At 42.3% G+C, this 16873-nt stretch overlaps 10 protein-coding genes and 1 non-coding gene across 11 annotated transcripts; 6 read left to right on the forward strand and 5 right to left on the reverse strand.

The window, feature by feature from the left end:
* Positions 1-42: 42 nt before the first annotated feature.
* On the forward strand, positions 43-615 carry SNM1 (Snm1p; the record flags this gene model as incomplete). Its single annotated transcript, XM_003678975.1, has 1 exon — positions 43-615. The coding sequence occupies one exon, from the start codon at positions 43-45 to the stop codon at positions 613-615; it is 573 nt and encodes a 190-aa protein (XP_003679023.1).
* Positions 616-667: 52 nt separating this feature from the next.
* PEX29 (Pex29p) lies at positions 668-2284 on the reverse strand (the record flags this gene model as incomplete). The annotated part of the gene is made up of 1 exon (XM_003678976.1): positions 668-2284. The coding sequence occupies one exon, from the start codon at positions 2282-2284 to the stop codon at positions 668-670; it is 1617 nt and encodes a 538-aa protein (XP_003679024.1).
* Positions 2285-2464: 180 nt separating this feature from the next.
* BUB3 (Bub3p) lies at positions 2465-3445 on the forward strand (the record flags this gene model as incomplete). The annotated part of the gene is made up of 1 exon (XM_003678977.1): positions 2465-3445. One exon carries the CDS (start codon positions 2465-2467, stop codon positions 3443-3445), a length of 981 nt encoding a protein of 326 aa, XP_003679025.1.
* An 11-nt stretch (positions 3446-3456) lies between these two features.
* RKM4 (ribosomal lysine N-methyltransferase) lies at positions 3457-4911 on the reverse strand (the record flags this gene model as incomplete). The annotated part of the gene is made up of 1 exon (XM_003678978.1): positions 3457-4911. One exon carries the CDS (start codon positions 4909-4911, stop codon positions 3457-3459), a length of 1455 nt encoding a protein of 484 aa, XP_003679026.1.
* Positions 4912-5149: 238 nt separating this feature from the next.
* STI1 (Hsp90 cochaperone STI1) lies at positions 5150-6880 on the forward strand (the record flags this gene model as incomplete). The annotated part of the gene is made up of 1 exon (XM_003678979.1): positions 5150-6880. The coding sequence occupies one exon, from the start codon at positions 5150-5152 to the stop codon at positions 6878-6880; it is 1731 nt and encodes a 576-aa protein (XP_003679027.1).
* Positions 6881-7058: 178 nt separating this feature from the next.
* On the reverse strand, positions 7059-9473 carry HSP78 (chaperone ATPase HSP78; the record flags this gene model as incomplete). Its single annotated transcript, XM_003678980.1, has 1 exon — positions 7059-9473. One exon carries the CDS (start codon positions 9471-9473, stop codon positions 7059-7061), a length of 2415 nt encoding a protein of 804 aa, XP_003679028.1.
* Positions 9474-9711: 238 nt separating this feature from the next.
* SWM1 (Swm1p) lies at positions 9712-10206 on the reverse strand (the record flags this gene model as incomplete). Its single annotated transcript, XM_003678981.1, has 1 exon — positions 9712-10206. One exon carries the CDS (start codon positions 10204-10206, stop codon positions 9712-9714), a length of 495 nt encoding a protein of 164 aa, XP_003679029.1.
* Positions 10207-10422: 216 nt separating this feature from the next.
* On the reverse strand, positions 10423-12036 carry EXG2 (glucan exo-1,3-beta-glucosidase; the record flags this gene model as incomplete). The annotated part of the gene is made up of 1 exon (XM_003678982.1): positions 10423-12036. The coding sequence occupies one exon, from the start codon at positions 12034-12036 to the stop codon at positions 10423-10425; it is 1614 nt and encodes a 537-aa protein (XP_003679030.1).
* A 351-nt stretch (positions 12037-12387) lies between these two features.
* DFG16 (Dfg16p) lies at positions 12388-14109 on the forward strand (the record flags this gene model as incomplete). The annotated part of the gene is made up of 1 exon (XM_003678983.1): positions 12388-14109. The coding sequence occupies one exon, from the start codon at positions 12388-12390 to the stop codon at positions 14107-14109; it is 1722 nt and encodes a 573-aa protein (XP_003679031.1).
* Positions 14110-15659: 1550 nt separating this feature from the next.
* Positions 15660-15730, forward strand: TDEL0Atrna11G. The gene has a single exon. It is a non-coding gene; the product is annotated as a tRNA-Gly (tRNA).
* Positions 15731-15989: 259 nt separating this feature from the next.
* On the forward strand, positions 15990-16865 carry TDEL0A04890 (uncharacterized protein; the record flags this gene model as incomplete). The annotated part of the gene is made up of 1 exon (XM_003678984.1): positions 15990-16865. The coding sequence occupies one exon, from the start codon at positions 15990-15992 to the stop codon at positions 16863-16865; it is 876 nt and encodes a 291-aa protein (XP_003679032.1).
* Between the last annotated feature and the right edge of the window lie 8 nt (positions 16866-16873).

Here is a 16873-nt window from a genome sequence, read left to right on the forward strand (position 1 = left end):
ATCATAGTTATTGAACACATAACGATAGCCTGATTTTTGGCAATGAATCGCGAACAAACTGAAAAGTTTAGAGATAAACAATTAATCCAAAAGTATAATTTGATTCATTTACTTCCGACACTGAATGTGCCCGAACTCTCCGGTCTATACCTAAAGAGCTTTCTCAATGCTACTAAGCGGTATCAACTGCAACTTCCGCCTCTTATCAATGATTCAAGCTCCAAATTTTGTGGTTCATGCGGTGCAGTACGGATTCCAAGATTTAATGTTGAAATGTCTACTGTTGAGCACAATAAAACGACTGCAGATGAACCCCCCAGGGTACTACAATACAAGTGTCTCAATTGCAGTTATACAGAAACCTTCCCATTGGAATCGCAGAGTCGAAACCAAATCAAGTTACAGAATAAAGATCAGGGATTTGTTGCGACTTGGCCGCAGGAAAAACAACAAGAGAAGGTTACCAACAAGGTAGAGAAGAAGACAAGTGCCAAGGATAGGGCAAAGAAAAGAAAATTGAACTCTTTATCCAATCTCCTCTCGAAGAAGAATGAAGAGAAGAAAAAACAAAACTCGCCCTCGTTAAGCTTGGAGAGTTTTATGCAGCAGGGTTAAAAGTTGTAAATGTCTAAAAGTTAGGTGAGTTATGCATCTAGTTTCATAGCATTCAGGTACTGGAGTTCAACACATCCCTGAGGTTATCGATAGCTTTCGAAGGTTCGCTATGATTGGAATGCGTGCTGCTGTTTGAGCTAACCGCACTTGAAAGAGATAAAGTTGAGCTATCTCTCTTAACCGTAGGACGTGTATCATCCTCGGGAAGGGCCACTCCAGACATAGAGCCTCTTGTGACTCTATGAGAGGAGTATTTCTCCACCTTCGTCGGAGTGGTCAACTGTGTAGAGACCAGATCATCATCGTCTTCATCGTCATTATCATCATTATCGTCGGGCTCGCATTCAATTTTTCTTATGCAGATGTTTGTCCACATCCTTCTGCGGTACCCGCCTCTGCTCCCATCAAGATTGAGATCATAAACCCACTTAGTCCCGAGGTCTGTATCAACATATTCGACAAGCCCTTCTTCAAGCCATTCCGTTGGATTCAAGTCTAACGCCCAATTTATGTCATCAAGCCATTGCCAGTCTACTGGCGGCTTCACTTCTTCCAGTAAAGATGTGCAATGGTCTTCAATTTTTTCCTCTCTTATTCGTAACGTTGAGAACAATGTGAAATCGTCATTAGAGTAACCAACTGGTGCCCATTCTTTGCCATGTTTAAATTTCTGAATCTCATAAACCGCTACCATGCGGTGCTCACGGGCCTCTATGTAGCGTAATTGCTCGCCGACAAGTTTGTCATACCTGTTTGATAATGCAAGTAGCCGCAGACGTGTCTCTTCGGAGTAAACGGTACTAAAGAACTTCTCTCTATTGTGCGGATGCATCATGATCGCGAACGACCAACCCAGAGCAAGCAGGATGGCTTTCAGTGGTATGAAGGTCAGGAAAAAATCCATAAAAAGTGCATTCACCAAGGCCACACTCAGTAATAACACGAACGCCACGGAAGACTTCTTTTCATCTGTGAAGAAGGCAAATTTGATCAGAATCTGATCAATGAAATCGTACGTCTTCACATACAGCATCAGCCGGTTTTGAAGGTCTGTTAAATTCAAAATAAATTCTTGACTAAGCTCTGGCACTGGTTTTGGGACTTCTGCCTTACGCAAAGGAGGCCCATCAGCTGGCATGGGATTAACCTCGAGATATGGGGAACCGTTAGGCTTGTGAATGTATAGAAATTGAGGTACCATGACACCGAAGAGCAGATAAAATATTGGAATTGAAGTTATAGTGGGTAATGGCCTTAATATGATATAAGAGTAAATCAGTACCACAGACATAGTATATGCTGGGTTCGACCATTCGAATATTTTGTTCACCTCATCAATAAGAGTGAAAGGCAAACTGAGTCTCGAGTTCATCAGTACAAAATTACGGCTCATTATCTGTACTGATAAACTTGGTCTACCTTTAGCGGCCGCAATCCTAGTCTCAAGGTTGTCCATAGCCATTTCCGTCGTAGGAGGCAGAGCCATCCTCATGATCTTTTCGATCAAGGTGTCCGTCATCATCTTTTGCATTCCAGAGCCTGGCACTGCAGTCCCAGATCCACTTGAACTGCCGTTATCAGCACTGGTAGGTCCACGTTTCTCTTGTATAGCACTAGAACCACCATTCTTAGACCCTTCGTTCCAAAAGAAGCTGGTCACCGACTCCATCGTGCAGCCCACTGTCGATTCACAGCTGGTAGGAGACCACTAAGAGTCTTATAGAGATCTTTTTGAGCTCAAAATTACAAGAACATTGGTAAATCAATTGCAACCGGAGAGAAACTAATTCCGTAGGCGAAAAATGAAATATCGGTAACTCATCACTACAGATTGGCCGGTTCAATAGCAATGGCCAGGCATCAAGTCGTGGAAGTAGCCCAATGCCCTCGAGACTATGTGAGTGAGGTCCTATTGCTCGAAGACCGGCGTCAGATAATTGTGACGTCCTGGGATGGGCTTTTGACTGTGTATGACTACGAGGTAGAGCACCGAACCGTTAGTTTGAACTCACGATTACGGCACGAATGTGCCCTACTAGCATGCTGTTACGTTGATACATTTCATGGCAGGCAAATTTATGTGAGCAGTGTGCAGGGCGAAGTTTTACAGGTTGATCTAGAGTCGGAAGGGTTCATTCCTGTGAAGAATAATTATGCGACGTTGGGTATTCCATGCATAAGCGACTTTCAAGGCCAGTTGATCTGCGGGTCCTGGGATGGTACTTTGCAAGTGGTCGATTGCGAGACGAATTGTGTGGTACTGCAAGAACGTTTGAGTGATGGATTAAAGGTCATTTCGATGGATGTTGATAATGAAAGAATGGTGATAGCAACTAGTAGAAACAAAGTACGATTATTTGAACTACCGTTGAGACCAAAAGACAAGGGCACGGAAGTGGAGTCTGGTCTAAAATATCAGGCCCGTAAGGTCAAATTGACACCTCAGGGTGATGGTTACGTTTGCAGTTCCTTGGATGGTCGTGTAGCCGTTGAGTACCTCGAAGACGAATCACGAAAATTTGCATTTAGATGTCATCGATTAAATCTTGTCGATACAAGTATGGTTTTCCCAGTCAATGCTCTGAGCTTCCGACCTAACTCGAATGTACTTTACACAGGTGGATCTGATGGATCTGTATCGTGCTGGAACCTAACATCGCGCAAGAAAGTAGAGCAACTGCCCAAGTTCAATGAGAATAGTGTTGTTCAATTAGCTTGCAATGAGCAAGTATTATGTGTGGCTACGTCCGATGACTCTTTCAAGACAAACGCAACTAAAGACGAAACTTTTGAATTACAACCCAGTAGACTCTATATAGTATTCCTTTGATGATTTCCCTGCTAACGTTTGACCTTCTTCATGGTCTTGAACTTCTTCACTGGCAACTTTCTCTTAGAGATGTTTTCGAGCAATTTCGAATCTGCTATGAGCTTAAAGTTTTCTTCCACCGATTGGAAACAGTTTTGCAACGAATCGACTTCACTTTGCAAGACTTTTTCGGTCATCCTCTGCCGCAGAGACTCGATATCTGGTATGGAGTAGTGATCTGGAGTTATTTCACGGAATGCATGGCTTGGGTATTCTCTTAAACGTGCATCTATCACGTACTCTATCATTCTGGCACAGTTTTTAGTAATTCTTCCACTCTCCACTAATTGGAAACACTTCTTTACCACACGTAATAGGGTTCTTTCGACCGCAGGCCTGTCCAAAGTACGAGCTTCTGAAATTTGAAGGAAAGTGACCATTATCTGTAAGAGAACCACGCATTCTGGTATGATTTGACCATCCGAATAACAATCGTATGCATGGAGTACAATATTCTCGCCCTGAAGCTCATCGCCTATCGTTTCATTGTCCCTAATGATATCGATCAGTTGTGTCAAGTGTTCAATGTCCCATTGGAATTTTTGGTGAATTACATTCACCAAAGTGGCCATCGGTACTTCACCAAAGTCGTATTTTGATCCTTCCCACTCCACATATCCGTACCTCCTTAGCAACTCCGAATTAGGATGGTCACCATAGATGTTATACACTTGTTCACCCATCCCAATAGGCTTTGTCGCACACATCTTCAATGATTCGATGTCGTAAACTAGGTTCGCATTACATTTGCTCGTGTTAGCATTCAAAGTATCTGCCAGTGGGATCATTGACTTCATGTACCCGTCATTCTTCACAGTAGACAATTCCTGTTCCTCATTGGGGTCAGCATCGACCAGCTCAACATCGAATGAGTACGACATGATGACACTGGCCACATAGACGAAATCCGACCACGAAACGGATCCCAATTCTTCAACTCCCGACTCCTCAACATACTGCAACACCCGCTCATACATCTGCTTGGCCTCTGCCACTCCCACCCTTTCGACGATCAAGGAAGGCTTCAAACCTTCCAACTGCTCATCGTTCCAAAACATCAACGAATTGACCTCATCCGGCCTGGGAAGAACTTGAAAATAGGCCCACCAGCGACTCTGTATGTTCAAAACCTTCATCTCATACAACATACACAGCACAAGCCCCTCCCAATGTCCAATCTCTTCCAAAAGTCTTCCGCGTATCCCAGGATACTTCTCAGTCAATCGCGAAGTCCCCACATTTAAGATAGCACTCCTAGGAATCTCAAATAACACTTCCTGACCCTCAATAGCCTCTCTAGCCACCACACATCGACCTTGATTGAAATTTCGCAGATCGCTGATCGCGATCTTAGGCGACATACGAACACCCGCAACTTCGCTCAACCATGCAGAGAACTGCTCAGTAGCCTGACCATACCCATCCATAGCCCAGTTAAACTCTAAAAAACCGCTAAAATGATCCAAATAGCCAGCTCATCGCTCTTCAGATAGGCGATGAGCTTCGAATAATTTTTCACTCGCTCGCATTTAACGACTGTGGAACTTTCCAGAATTATAAAGGGCAAATTTATCTAACACAGATGAACAGATATAAAAGATTCACCACTTTGTAGAAGACTCTAGTGGATCAATTGACCTGTTATAGGACTGCATAGAAGGAGAAATGACAAGTGCGGACGAGTATAAGCAACAAGGGAACGCTGCTTTTGTCGCAAAGGACTACGAGAAAGCTGCGGAGCTATTTGGTAAAGCGATCGATGTGTCGGAACAACCTAATCATGTGTTGTATTCTAACCGTTCTGCATGCTATACTTCGTTGAAGAAATTTGCCGAAGGTTTGAAGGATGCGGAGGAGTGTGTGAAGATCAATCCCGGTTGGTCTAAGGGTTACAACCGTGTAGGGGCTGCACAATTTGGGTTGAATAACTTGGAAGATGCTGAAAAGAGCTACCAAAAAGCTCTAGAGTTGGATTCAGCAAACAAAGCTGCCAAGGAAGGGTTGGATCAAGTACTAAAAACTCGGGAATCAAGACAACAAATGCCAGATTTAGGGTTGGGACAAATGTTCAACGATCCAAATATGATTGAAAAGTTGAAGAAGAACCCAAAGACTGCTGAACTGATGAAGGATCCTCAACTGGTAGCCAAGCTGGCTCAGTACAGAACGAACCCTCAGGCTATCAGTCAGGATTTATTCACTGATACTCGTTTGATGACCATCATGGCTGCATTGATGGGTATTGATTTGAATATGGGAGACGCAAATGGTCCCGAAGCGGCCAGTGGAGCTAAGGAAGAGCCTAGGGAAGAGCCAAAACAGGCTGAGGCCAAGACCGAAGAACCTTTGAAGGAGAATAATGAACCAGAACCAATGGAAGTCGATGAAAAAGGCCCTCAAGTCGCAGCTGAAGAGGAAAAGGCTGAAGGTAACAAGTTTTACAAGGCAAGAAAATTCGATGAGGCCATTGAACATTACAACAAGGCCTGGGAGTTGCACAAGGATATCACATATTTGAACAATCGTGCAGCTGCTGAATATGAAAAGGGTGATTATGAGACCGCTATTGCAACTTTAACTAATGCTGTCGATGAGGGTAGAGAGATGAGAGCTGATTACAAAGTGATCGCTAAATCTTTTGCACGTATCGGTAATGCTTATCATAAACTGGGCGACTTGAAGAAATCTATCAATTTCTACCAAAAGTCTTTGACTGAACATAGAAGCGCAGATGTTCTAAACAAGTTGAGAAATGCAGAGAAGGAATTGAAGAAACAAGAGGCTGAAGAATATGTGGATCCTGAAAAGGCAGAGGAAGCTCGTTTAGAGGGTAAAGAATATTTTTCCAAAGCAGACTGGCCAAACGCCGTCAAGGCTTACACAGAGATGATCAAGAGATCTCCACAGGATGCTAGAGGCTACTCCAACAGAGCTGCTGCCTTGGCAAAATTGATGTCATTTCCAGAAGCCATTGCTGACTGTGACAGAGCTATCGAGAAGGATCCAAATTTTATCAGAGCATACATCAGAAAAGCAAGTGCGCAAATTGCTGTTAAGGAATTTGCCGCCGCAGTCGAGACTCTAGACACCGTTCGCACCAAGGACAGTGAATTGAACAACGGCGCCAACGCCAGAGAAATCGATCAACTATACATTAAGGCAAACAATCAGAGATTCCAACCAGAGGATGTAAACGAAAATCCAGAGCAAACCTATCAGAGGGCTATGAAGGATCCCGAAGTCGCTGCTATCATGCAAGACCCAGTAATGCAAAGTATCTTGCAACAGGCACAACAAAACCCTGCAGCTTTGCAGGAGCACATGCAAAACCCTGACGTCTTCAGAAAGATCCAAACTTTGATCGCTGCTGGTATTATTCGTACGGGCCACCGTTGATTGTAGCATTAGTTATCGTATTGTATATGATTTAAATATTTTGATATTGGGAATAGTATTCGAAAACGACTTTGGTTAAAATCTCAAGAAGATTTTGTCCTGGCTCATATATCAATGAAACTTATCTTCAAATTTTGTTAACGTTAAATTACCTATATTCGTATCTACATGATCATAGCTATTTTTCGGGCTCTTCTTCTAGACTTTCACCCTCCTGATGATTCGGTTGAACCTCAAGCTTCTCGCCACTAACGCTCACATTCACCGTTTCACCATTCCTAATTTGGCCCTTTAGCAAGAAGGTTGCCATAGGATTTAATATACTTCTGTGGATTAGTCTGTTTAGAGGTCTTGCACCATATAATGGATCGTAGCCGCGATCAGTTAACCAATCCTTAGCTTCATTTGATAGGTTGATAGTCATTCTCTTCTCGTTCAATCTCTCTTGAATCTCCTCAATCCTAATGTCCACAATAGATCTCAAAACCTTCTTGGACAATCTATTGAAGACAACCATATCATCAATACGATTAATAAACTCTGGTGGATACATTCTCTTCATTGCATCGATAACTTCCTTCTTTGTTTGGTCACTGACCTTACCTTCCTCGTTGAGTTCCTTGTCTGCGAGCAAGATGTCTTGACCAACATTCGATGTCATAACAATCAGTGTGTTACGGAAATCAACTGGATGGCCCATTGAATCCGTAAGTTTACCCTCGTCCAAGACTTGAAGTAATACTTTACACACATCGGGATGTGCTTTCTCAAATTCATCAAATAAAACCACAGCGTAGGGCTTTCTCCTGACAGCCTCCGTTAATTGACCACCAGATTCACTCATGACATAACCTGGTGGTGCACCAATCAGACGTGAAACAGTGTGCTTCTCCTGGAACTCTGACATATCAAACCTTATCACATTGGACTCGTCATCGAACAGAAACTCTGCCAGGGCCTTGGTCAATTCTGTCTTACCAGTACCGGTAGGACCCAGGAACATGAAACTTGCAATAGGTCTCTTTTCGCTTGTCAAACCGGCTCTTTGCAATCTGACAGCATCTGAAATAACGGAAATAGCTTCATCCTGCCCGACAACTCTTTCTTTCAGAGAATCCTCCATGAATAGCAGCCTGTCCTTATCTCCTTTCATGACAGTTTCAGTAGGTATACCTGTCATTTTAGCGACAACTTTCGAGATGTCATCCGAAGTCACGGAGTCATGTAGCAGGTTCTCCTTTTCACCGTCATTCTTCTTTTCGCTCAACGCCACTTTCCTCTCCAGATCAGGTATCTTTGCATAACGAAGTTCCGATGCCTTGGTATAGTCACCTTCACGCTGACATTTCTCTAGTTCGATTCTAGCCTGTTCCAAGTCAGCCTTGGCGTTTTTGATTGCTTCGATCTCTGCCCTTTCTTGTTCCCAGATCTTGGTCAGTCTACTTAACTCGTCATTTTTTAAATCCAACTCCTTCTGCAAGGCTTCTCTCCTTTCAACACTAACAGGATCTGTCTCCTTCTTCAATGATTCCAACTCGATTTGAATCCTCATTATTGCACGGTCAAGCTTTTGTATTTCATCTGGTTTGGACTCATGTTGTAACCTTAAGACCGCGCAGGCTTCATCAACCAGATCAATGGCCTTGTCTGGTAAAAACCTGTCAGTCACGTAACGATTGGAAAGGACAGCAGCAGAAACTAATGCAGTATCGGTAATTCTTACACCGTGGTGAACTTCGTACCTTTCTTTCAAACCTCTAAGGATTGAGATAGTGTCTGAAACAGAAGGTTCGTTCAGCAAAATTGGCTGAAACCTTCTCGTTAAAGCGGGATCTTTTTCAATGATTTTAAATTCATCTAAAGTGGTAGCAGAGATGCAACGTAAACCCTTGGCCAGCTTTGGTTTCAAGATGTTGGAAGCATCCATGCTGCCGTCTGTTTTACCCAAACCTAGCAGCATGTGAACCTCGTCGATGAAGATGATAACTTGACCATTCGACTTGTCTATCTCATCCAGGACTTTCTTCAACCTTTCTTCAAATTCACCTCTATATTTTGCGCCTGCTATCAGCGATCCCAGATCCAATGTAACTAGTTGTTTGTCCTTTAACGAATCAGGTACTTCGTTGGCGACAATTCTTTGAGCCAAACCGTCGATTAACGAGGTCTTACCCACACCAGCACGTCCAATCAATACAGGATTATTCTTGGTTCTTCTCGATAAAATCTGAATTGCACGCGCAATCTCTTCATCACGACCAATAACTGGGTCCAATTTACCTTCTTTTGCTAACTTGGTAAGGTTTGTACCAAACTGTTCCAACGCTGGCTTCTCAGGTTCTCCCTGATTTGGATTCATCTTCATTTGTATATTTCTTTTACTTGTCAATGGTCTAAGCATCCTAGCATTTCTTCCAATCTCCAACCGCTGCCGTACGGGAGTGACTTGAGTCATAAGACTCCTCTTGAAGCCACTCTCCACGTTCACCGACTCTAGTTTGCCTGCAGTTGGGATCGATGACGCTTTCACAGCGGCATTGATCCTCGATTGTAATTGTCGCTCAACAGATGGTCTCTTAATTAACCTTAACATTCCGACAATTCCTTCTAACTACTGAAATCAACCAATAACCAGGATTGAGCACCCCACAAAATCTTTATATACCTCCTGCGCGATTAAAACTATCCATCTTGGTGGTCTTCACCATCCATAGGGATACTGACTCAACTTCTTGAACCCTCGAGCTCTTTCCAGAAACTTCGCGCGAGTCGTCCGATTGGATAACACTAATGAGTGTGACAACTAATGAGCAATACCAGAAGGGCCTCGATCATTCTGGATGTGGCATGGATAAATCGTTCCAGTTACTGTTTTGTACCATAGCCATTCTGACTACTTTATTGTTGAAGATTGATCCCGTGATGGCATTGGAGGCTTCGTAGTCTGGGTTAGTTCTCGCCTGAGCTCCTTTTGATTCGTCTTGTGCATTCGTATCTGGTGGCTGGTTGAAAGTAGCCACTCCATTACTCTCTAGTTGTACGTTCTTAAATAAGTTCCAGTCCTCTTCGTCGTGGAAATAGTCCCAATACGCGTTTGTGTTCGATCTTGGCCCGCTGTATCTCTTTGAAGCGCCCTCTGAGGCTTCGACGTTACCATTGGTTCCATTATTACTATTTGATCCACCCTGTTTCATCTTCAGATTGTTATTTCCAATCTCTTGTTCGTCCGGTGGCGGCAACTCATCCTGATTCCATTCATTGTATAAGATCTGGTGAGAGTCTACCAGGTGATGATACTGGAAGTACGAATCACGATAACTGCCCATAATGACCAGTAAAAACAGCTGCTGACAACTTATGTGTTAATCTGATGAAGTTTGTTTTGACCTTTTTTGAAGTTCACGAAAGCGAACAAACAAGTGTCACAGATGTATAAACTGACACTTTGAACAAATTGTTCTGCTTTAGGTAGTTCTATATACTCCGTTCCCCATATTTTATATCATAATATATAATTTTGCCGTATTTTCCGCTCAAATGATTTACAGAAAGATGCAAACTAGCATGATAGCTACTAGCGAAGTTCCAATGATTGTGTTCAATGTGAGACTGAAGTGCTGCCATTGAACTGCCTGGAAAGGTCTCTGGATTGCAACAGCAGAACTCTTACTTGTTGCAGTGGCTTCTTTCGACAAAGAGCTTGAAACAGAAGGTTTTAAACCGCCGTCGGTATCAAAATAAGTGTAATTGTCGAATGGGCTTGGGAAAAGGTTGTTCTCCTTCAATTTTAAGTAATCCCACTCAGCTGCATCCTCAGTCTTCCAGTTCCAAAAGATCCACCCCGACGTTCTTGTTGAGTAAGTGGCCAATTGGGCTTCCACAAACTGTCTCACTTGTGTCCTGTACTGCTTAGTCCAGTTGCCAATGGGCTGTTGAGATAAACATTTACCTACAGGTTGATCGGTAGTGTTGAATTCCGTGGTGTTGTAGTATGACCCGTCGTAACGGGACCCGATTCCCACCCCGTTCAACCAGGTGGCACAGTCGGTGATTGCTGCGGACCATTCGCCCACCACTGCCGCATGATACGGTAATTCGTCGTAGATTGAGTCACCATAATTCATGATATTGAGGATTCGCTGGTACTGCGTATTGTTTAATTGGGAATCTGTGAATACTTCATAGTGGTGATGATCTATCAAGACATCTTGTGAGCTAAAGGAAAGGTTGCTGATGTTTGTGAACTGACTTGAGACGTTGTTGTAGTCAGGATTGAATTGCAAGTTCCAATAACCAATTTCCTTGAATGCATCATGAATGACAAAAGTAGTGTTATCATGCGAGGCTTGCTCGTCCTTGAAGAGTTTAAAGGCTTCGTAGAAACAGTGTGTCATCTGATCGGAGTCTAATTTGGGACTGAGTGGTTCGTTCATAATCTCGATCCCAACAATGGGGCTGTTAGTATTAAGATTCAAGTAGGATTCAAAGATTGACTGCCAAACCGCCATAGTCAAATCTCTTGAACCAGATGTTGCGAGCCAGCCGAGTTTAGTACTATACAGATCCCTCTCTCCAGAGTTATCGAATCCATTTTGTGACGATGGCGCACCATGTAAGTCGATCCATACGTTCAAACTATACTGCTCTGCCCAACTCAACGCTTTCTCCAGGTATTTCAATTGCAGACCGTTGCCCACGTATGGATCGGTGTAAGTTATGTTTCCGACGTACCGATTGGTCTCATAATCCTGTTTCCATGCCCAATAACCAATTGGAATCCGAACAAGGTTAAACCCATCGTCACTGATCTGTTTGAAATCTGCTTCGTTGATCCAGGACTCCCAATGGTCTTGCAAAAGCGATTGTGCTTGTTCATACCCAAGCACATCACAAAATGTGAATTCGTCGATAATTTCAGAATTATTTCCAGATTTTGCAGCTAATTCACTGGCATTCCTGTACAAAGATGGGGTGATATACGGTTCACTCACTAGCCAACCACCAATTGTGATTCCCTTGACGGAAATAGAATCATTATCATTATAGTAGGAATCGAATCTCTTTTGCAACGTACGCAATTGCTCAGTTGAAATAACGTCTCTTGAGGCAATGACAACGCATGAAATAAATATTAAAGGGGCCAGCACGCCAAGCATGTTGTATGATCGAATATGATTGAAAGTCCTGTGTTAATCCTGTTAATCTAGATCTCCGCGTAAAATTAATATATTTTGGTTGGTAAAATTCATCCAGCGAGTGCAATTGAGGATGTGAAAGCGAATGTTTCGAGCGACTTTGTTACTAACGCCTTGACACGTAGTTATTTAAGTTCTGATGAATATTTTAAAGTTGGTCTTTTAATTGTCAACTGACTGTCTTTTCGCGCAAGATGGCTTAGAAAAAAGTGTTGATTACTCGAAGTGTAAAGAAATAACAACGAACGACCATCCGTGCTAGCTTCAACTGTTGATTTGTATAGTGCATCTCATATTTCATCTTATTGATGGATGTCTAGATGGTTATTGCTGCGGCTGGGACTATTAGTGGTCGCATCTGCGAGTCAGACGTTACCAGAAGGTATTTCTGATGCGATAGGGCCTGATAATTTCTCGCTGACTGAACTTCTCAATGAAGCTCTGTCGAAACCTTCCTTTAACCAATGCAGGGCCGATGTTTTGACTGGTGGGTTCATCAGCATGGGCAACGAGAGTGATACCTTACAGGACAATTATACAGTCAGCACTCCTTATCTGTTTATAAGCTGTCCAAATGATAGTAGGGCGTCTCAGAATGACTCATTGATGCTTAGGAATTTGGCTTTGGCACTTAATGCTCCTTCAGTGGTATATGATATCGATAAGGTTCTCTCGAAGGACTCCTTTGAAAACAGTATTCTAATGATTACATTCACGAAGTGTGCGGTATGCATAGGTACCTGGATGGTATATTTGGTCTGGATACTTTTGCCATCAAAAACGTCCTTTAGCAAGAGTTTTTTAGTACCGACTTATGTCCTATTCTCAGCCATATATGACACAGCGATGCTTTGCAAAGGTGTTAAGGATATTCTAGAAAAACAGTATCGTTTGAACATACAAGATTCATCTGAGTATGAGAGCCACATCGTTAATGGGGTAGCTCACAAAGTCGGTAGTCTAATCTGCAATGCAATGGCAAATTTGAATTGGACTGCTCTGATTTACTACATGTTTCATGACAATAAAAGAATAAAAGTGGGCTGGTTACCATTTACAGTAGCTAACAGAAACAGGCTGATAATTGCAATAGGTTTAGCTTTAACGCTGATAGACACAGGGCTATTTGCCGGGTTGCAATGGCATGCGACTAGACCCCATGCGACTAGACCCCTTTGGGTCAGCTTCAAAGTCTTTGAGTTCATGATCTATACACTGTTCTGCGGATCAACTGCATTCTATATCTGGCGTGATTTCAGGTTTATCTTGGCTCCACAACGTAAGAGTTCGACTAGCAAGATTCCAATAATTACTATATTACGTCTGATATGGGATGATTATCATGAGACGATTCCATTACTTTTTTACAACATTAACCTGTTTGTTCTGTTGTATTTTACGACCATTTATCTCACCATCGACTTCAGTCCGACCCACAAGTGGCAATTTGGAGTCATTGGATTCATGAAGTTGATAGTCACTGTTAGTGTTTGGGGCCTTATCAACGTACTTGAAAGGAGAGAGTTCATCATCAGTAAAGAGACGGTTCTGGGAAGAAAGATCTACAACGACGACGAGTATTTTTTTGATCCCAAATTGTCGTCCCAATATCGAAGCGTTGACACGGACGGATCCGGTGGCCTGTCTAGAAGTGCATCAAGAGAGAATGAGCGGTCTAACGCTGATAACGGGAATCGAAAACGCTCCATCTACTCTCCATTGAAATATCCAGCCAAAGTGTGGAGGTCACAAATGGAGCGATCAAAGAATATTCGAGCTAATAGCAGAAAAAGACGCAAGAGATTTCTAGATACTTTCATTGGCAAACGCGTTAGCCCCGACAGTGCACATAAACATCCCGCTGGCGAGATGAATGAAATATCTAGCCCAACGTTGCAGTTGGGTCTGCACGAAAATGAAAGAAGCTCCGCCGACTTGATTCGCGAGTCCGCAATAAACAGCGCTAGTGAATGCAATACGGTCGAGACGACATTGGCAAGAAACTACATTTACGGCTACAGCGACGGCGATTAACGGAGGAAATCCTAAAATCCAGCTTTCAGCTATTTGTAGTGTGTCTGAGGATTTCAGTTTTTAATTATTTAATGTGTTTCATACTAACTGCAGGTTTTAATGATTAAATTGAATCACGAACTACAACCAATGACGTTAAAATGGTGCAGTCCATCTCGACCGGACAATTTGGTCACCTACAAGTATTTAACATCAATTGAATATGAACCATGAGTAAAAAAGATATAAGGTTTTAGTAAGGGGCGATTATGATCAACTTCTTAGAGTATTAGACAGAAAAATCCTTAGAATCTCACTCTAAATTCTAGTAAGACTGGAATTATCTTAGCAAATATGGTCGCAAAAGCTGTGTGTACCTGATCAAACAAGCTCACCTTTAATTTTATATAGGTCACTCTCATTTCAAGTTTGGAGACGTCTACATTATGACCTACCAATGGATGGATCAACTATTATTAAACAACATATAAGACGAGTAAGTTATGGCGAAGTTAACTCGACGAATTAAAGAGTATCAAGAGCCTCATTAAGACGCGATAATAAGGTTACGTATGAACAAAGTCGTCCACATAGTTTAAAACTACGGCTGTCTATCTGAACAAATATATAAAGGCCTATGAATTGCTGGCGTATGATAGGTAGTCTAGCCTACTTACAGAGCTCCAAAATCCGACCGGATACTTATCAAGTAATAAATACCATCCGCATTATTACCGTTTGCTAGCGCCGCTCGTCCAAAGCTCAGCAGTACTTGGTTCGCTTTAGATTATCTTACTTCTTAACAACGATAATGCTTATAGTATAATCTGCAAATTCTTAGGAAGTCAGGATACTATGCAGCAAACATACCATGGCAGCATATTTGTCACATCTCTGAACCCGATTTTCTTGATCCAATTCCTTCCTAGTCCAACCGTGGTTTCGGTAAATCTCACCCCTTTCCTCTATAGTCAATCTGTGATTTCGGTTAAACTCCACTGGTGTTGTTGTTTGGTATGTCATATGGCCTAGGTGGCCCACGGGCTTCAAGTAGTCAGGCATAACGTCGTAGTTAAATTGAGAAAATGCCATACCGTGAGCAAGGTCCTTAAGCAATCCTTAGCGATTGCTAAATTCCGTGGTGTATTAACTGAGCCAATTGGATTAAACACTACTAGGGTTTTAGCGTTATCAGTTGCGACTGTAGTATTTGCTGGAAAACCTGCTACGTACAAGCATCTTAAGATATTCAATGCATTTACACGAGTTGAATAATCACGCATAATAGGAGGTGGCAAACCAGTTGGTCATGTTATACTTGAGATAAACAAGTTGAAAAGACACAATATTTGGATAATCGTAGCTATTGTCATATGTTGTCTTAACGTTTTTTGCACGGCTTGAAGAGATCAGTTAGGTGGGAGCACTGGTATCTAATATTAATTTTATGGGCTTCCAGCGTGAATAAAGCCAATTTTCTGATGGTACAGACAATTGGTGCAGTTTGAATTAGGATGCGGAAATGATGAATATGAGCCTTACTTGGTACGATTAATATCAATAATAACTGAGCGCAAGTGGTTTAGTGGTAAAATCCAACGTTGCCATCGTTGGGCCCCCGGTTCGATTCCGGGCTTGCGCATTCTTTTTTACTTTCCAGTGAAAAGAACTCAAATAGAAACTTTCAGTAGTGTGAGGATCAATTGACTACTTGGAACTCGGAGTAGAGATCCAGCTGATTATGAGTCAAATTACAACTTGATCATCGTAGTAGTTAGCTTGTTAAAGATGATTTGAAGCCGGGTAATAGTGCCTAAACCTCAATTGATAAAGGTTGAAGGTATTCAAAGTTTAGCAACCAAGTTAGAAGCTGCTCCAAGGTCGTTTAGCAGTTCGATATAATGCTTCAACGTCTCAGTATAATGCATTCTGTGCTAGCAGCCATATGTGTTTTTACATTGCTTAGTACTTGTTTAGTGGAAGCGAAAAATGTTGCAGGGATCGAACAGTACCAAGACGAGAATGGTAGATTACGTCGGAGATTTACCAGGGAAGAGTTGCCCTTACAGGCTCGTGATGGCAAGAGGCTTCCATTTGATTTAGATCAGGTTATCGACGAGGATTCAAAACTGTTGAAACGTGATCCTAAGAGACTACCCTTGGATGTGGACAGAATTATCAACGAAGAGAATAGGATAGTTAAACGTGGTAAAGTTTCGAACCAACAGGATTTTAAAGTGAATAAAGGCGAGTACGAGATGAGACCAGTATCTCTGGATTCTAAGCTTACTTCATTGAAGGAGACTTTGATCTTTTTCGGTTACGCAAGAAATGATATCGAATTAGCTGCAAAATTAAGCGATGAGACTCAAGATATCATTATCATTGCACCAACTAATGATGCTATATCTGCGCTTCCAATGAAACCTTGGGAATACCCTCAGGACATCGAGACCCTAGAGTCTAGTGGAGCTACTGCGATGGAGATTGACAATGCAATTCAGCATAACATCCTGAAGTTTGTAAGGTCTCATGTGGTAGCATACGATGACAATACTTCATACAGAGAGTTCAAGTCTGGGTACACAACTTTGAGAAGTGTCGACTTTGAAAATTCAAGAAGACAAGATGCTGATGGTGATATCCTGTTAAAGAAAGAAGGTGATACCTTTTATGTGGCGTCGAACAGAGATAAAAAGTTTCACGAGGTGGAAAAGATTGAAGCCGCTTCTAATGGAGTTGTATTGGTTATTGGATCATGTCTGGAATGGCCATAGGCATGTAT

Source organism: Torulaspora delbrueckii, chromosome 1 (assembly GCF_000243375.1).
Source record: "Torulaspora delbrueckii CBS 1146 chromosome 1, complete genome".
NCBI classification, from domain to species: Eukaryota; Fungi; Ascomycota; class Saccharomycetes; order Saccharomycetales; family Saccharomycetaceae; genus Torulaspora; species Torulaspora delbrueckii.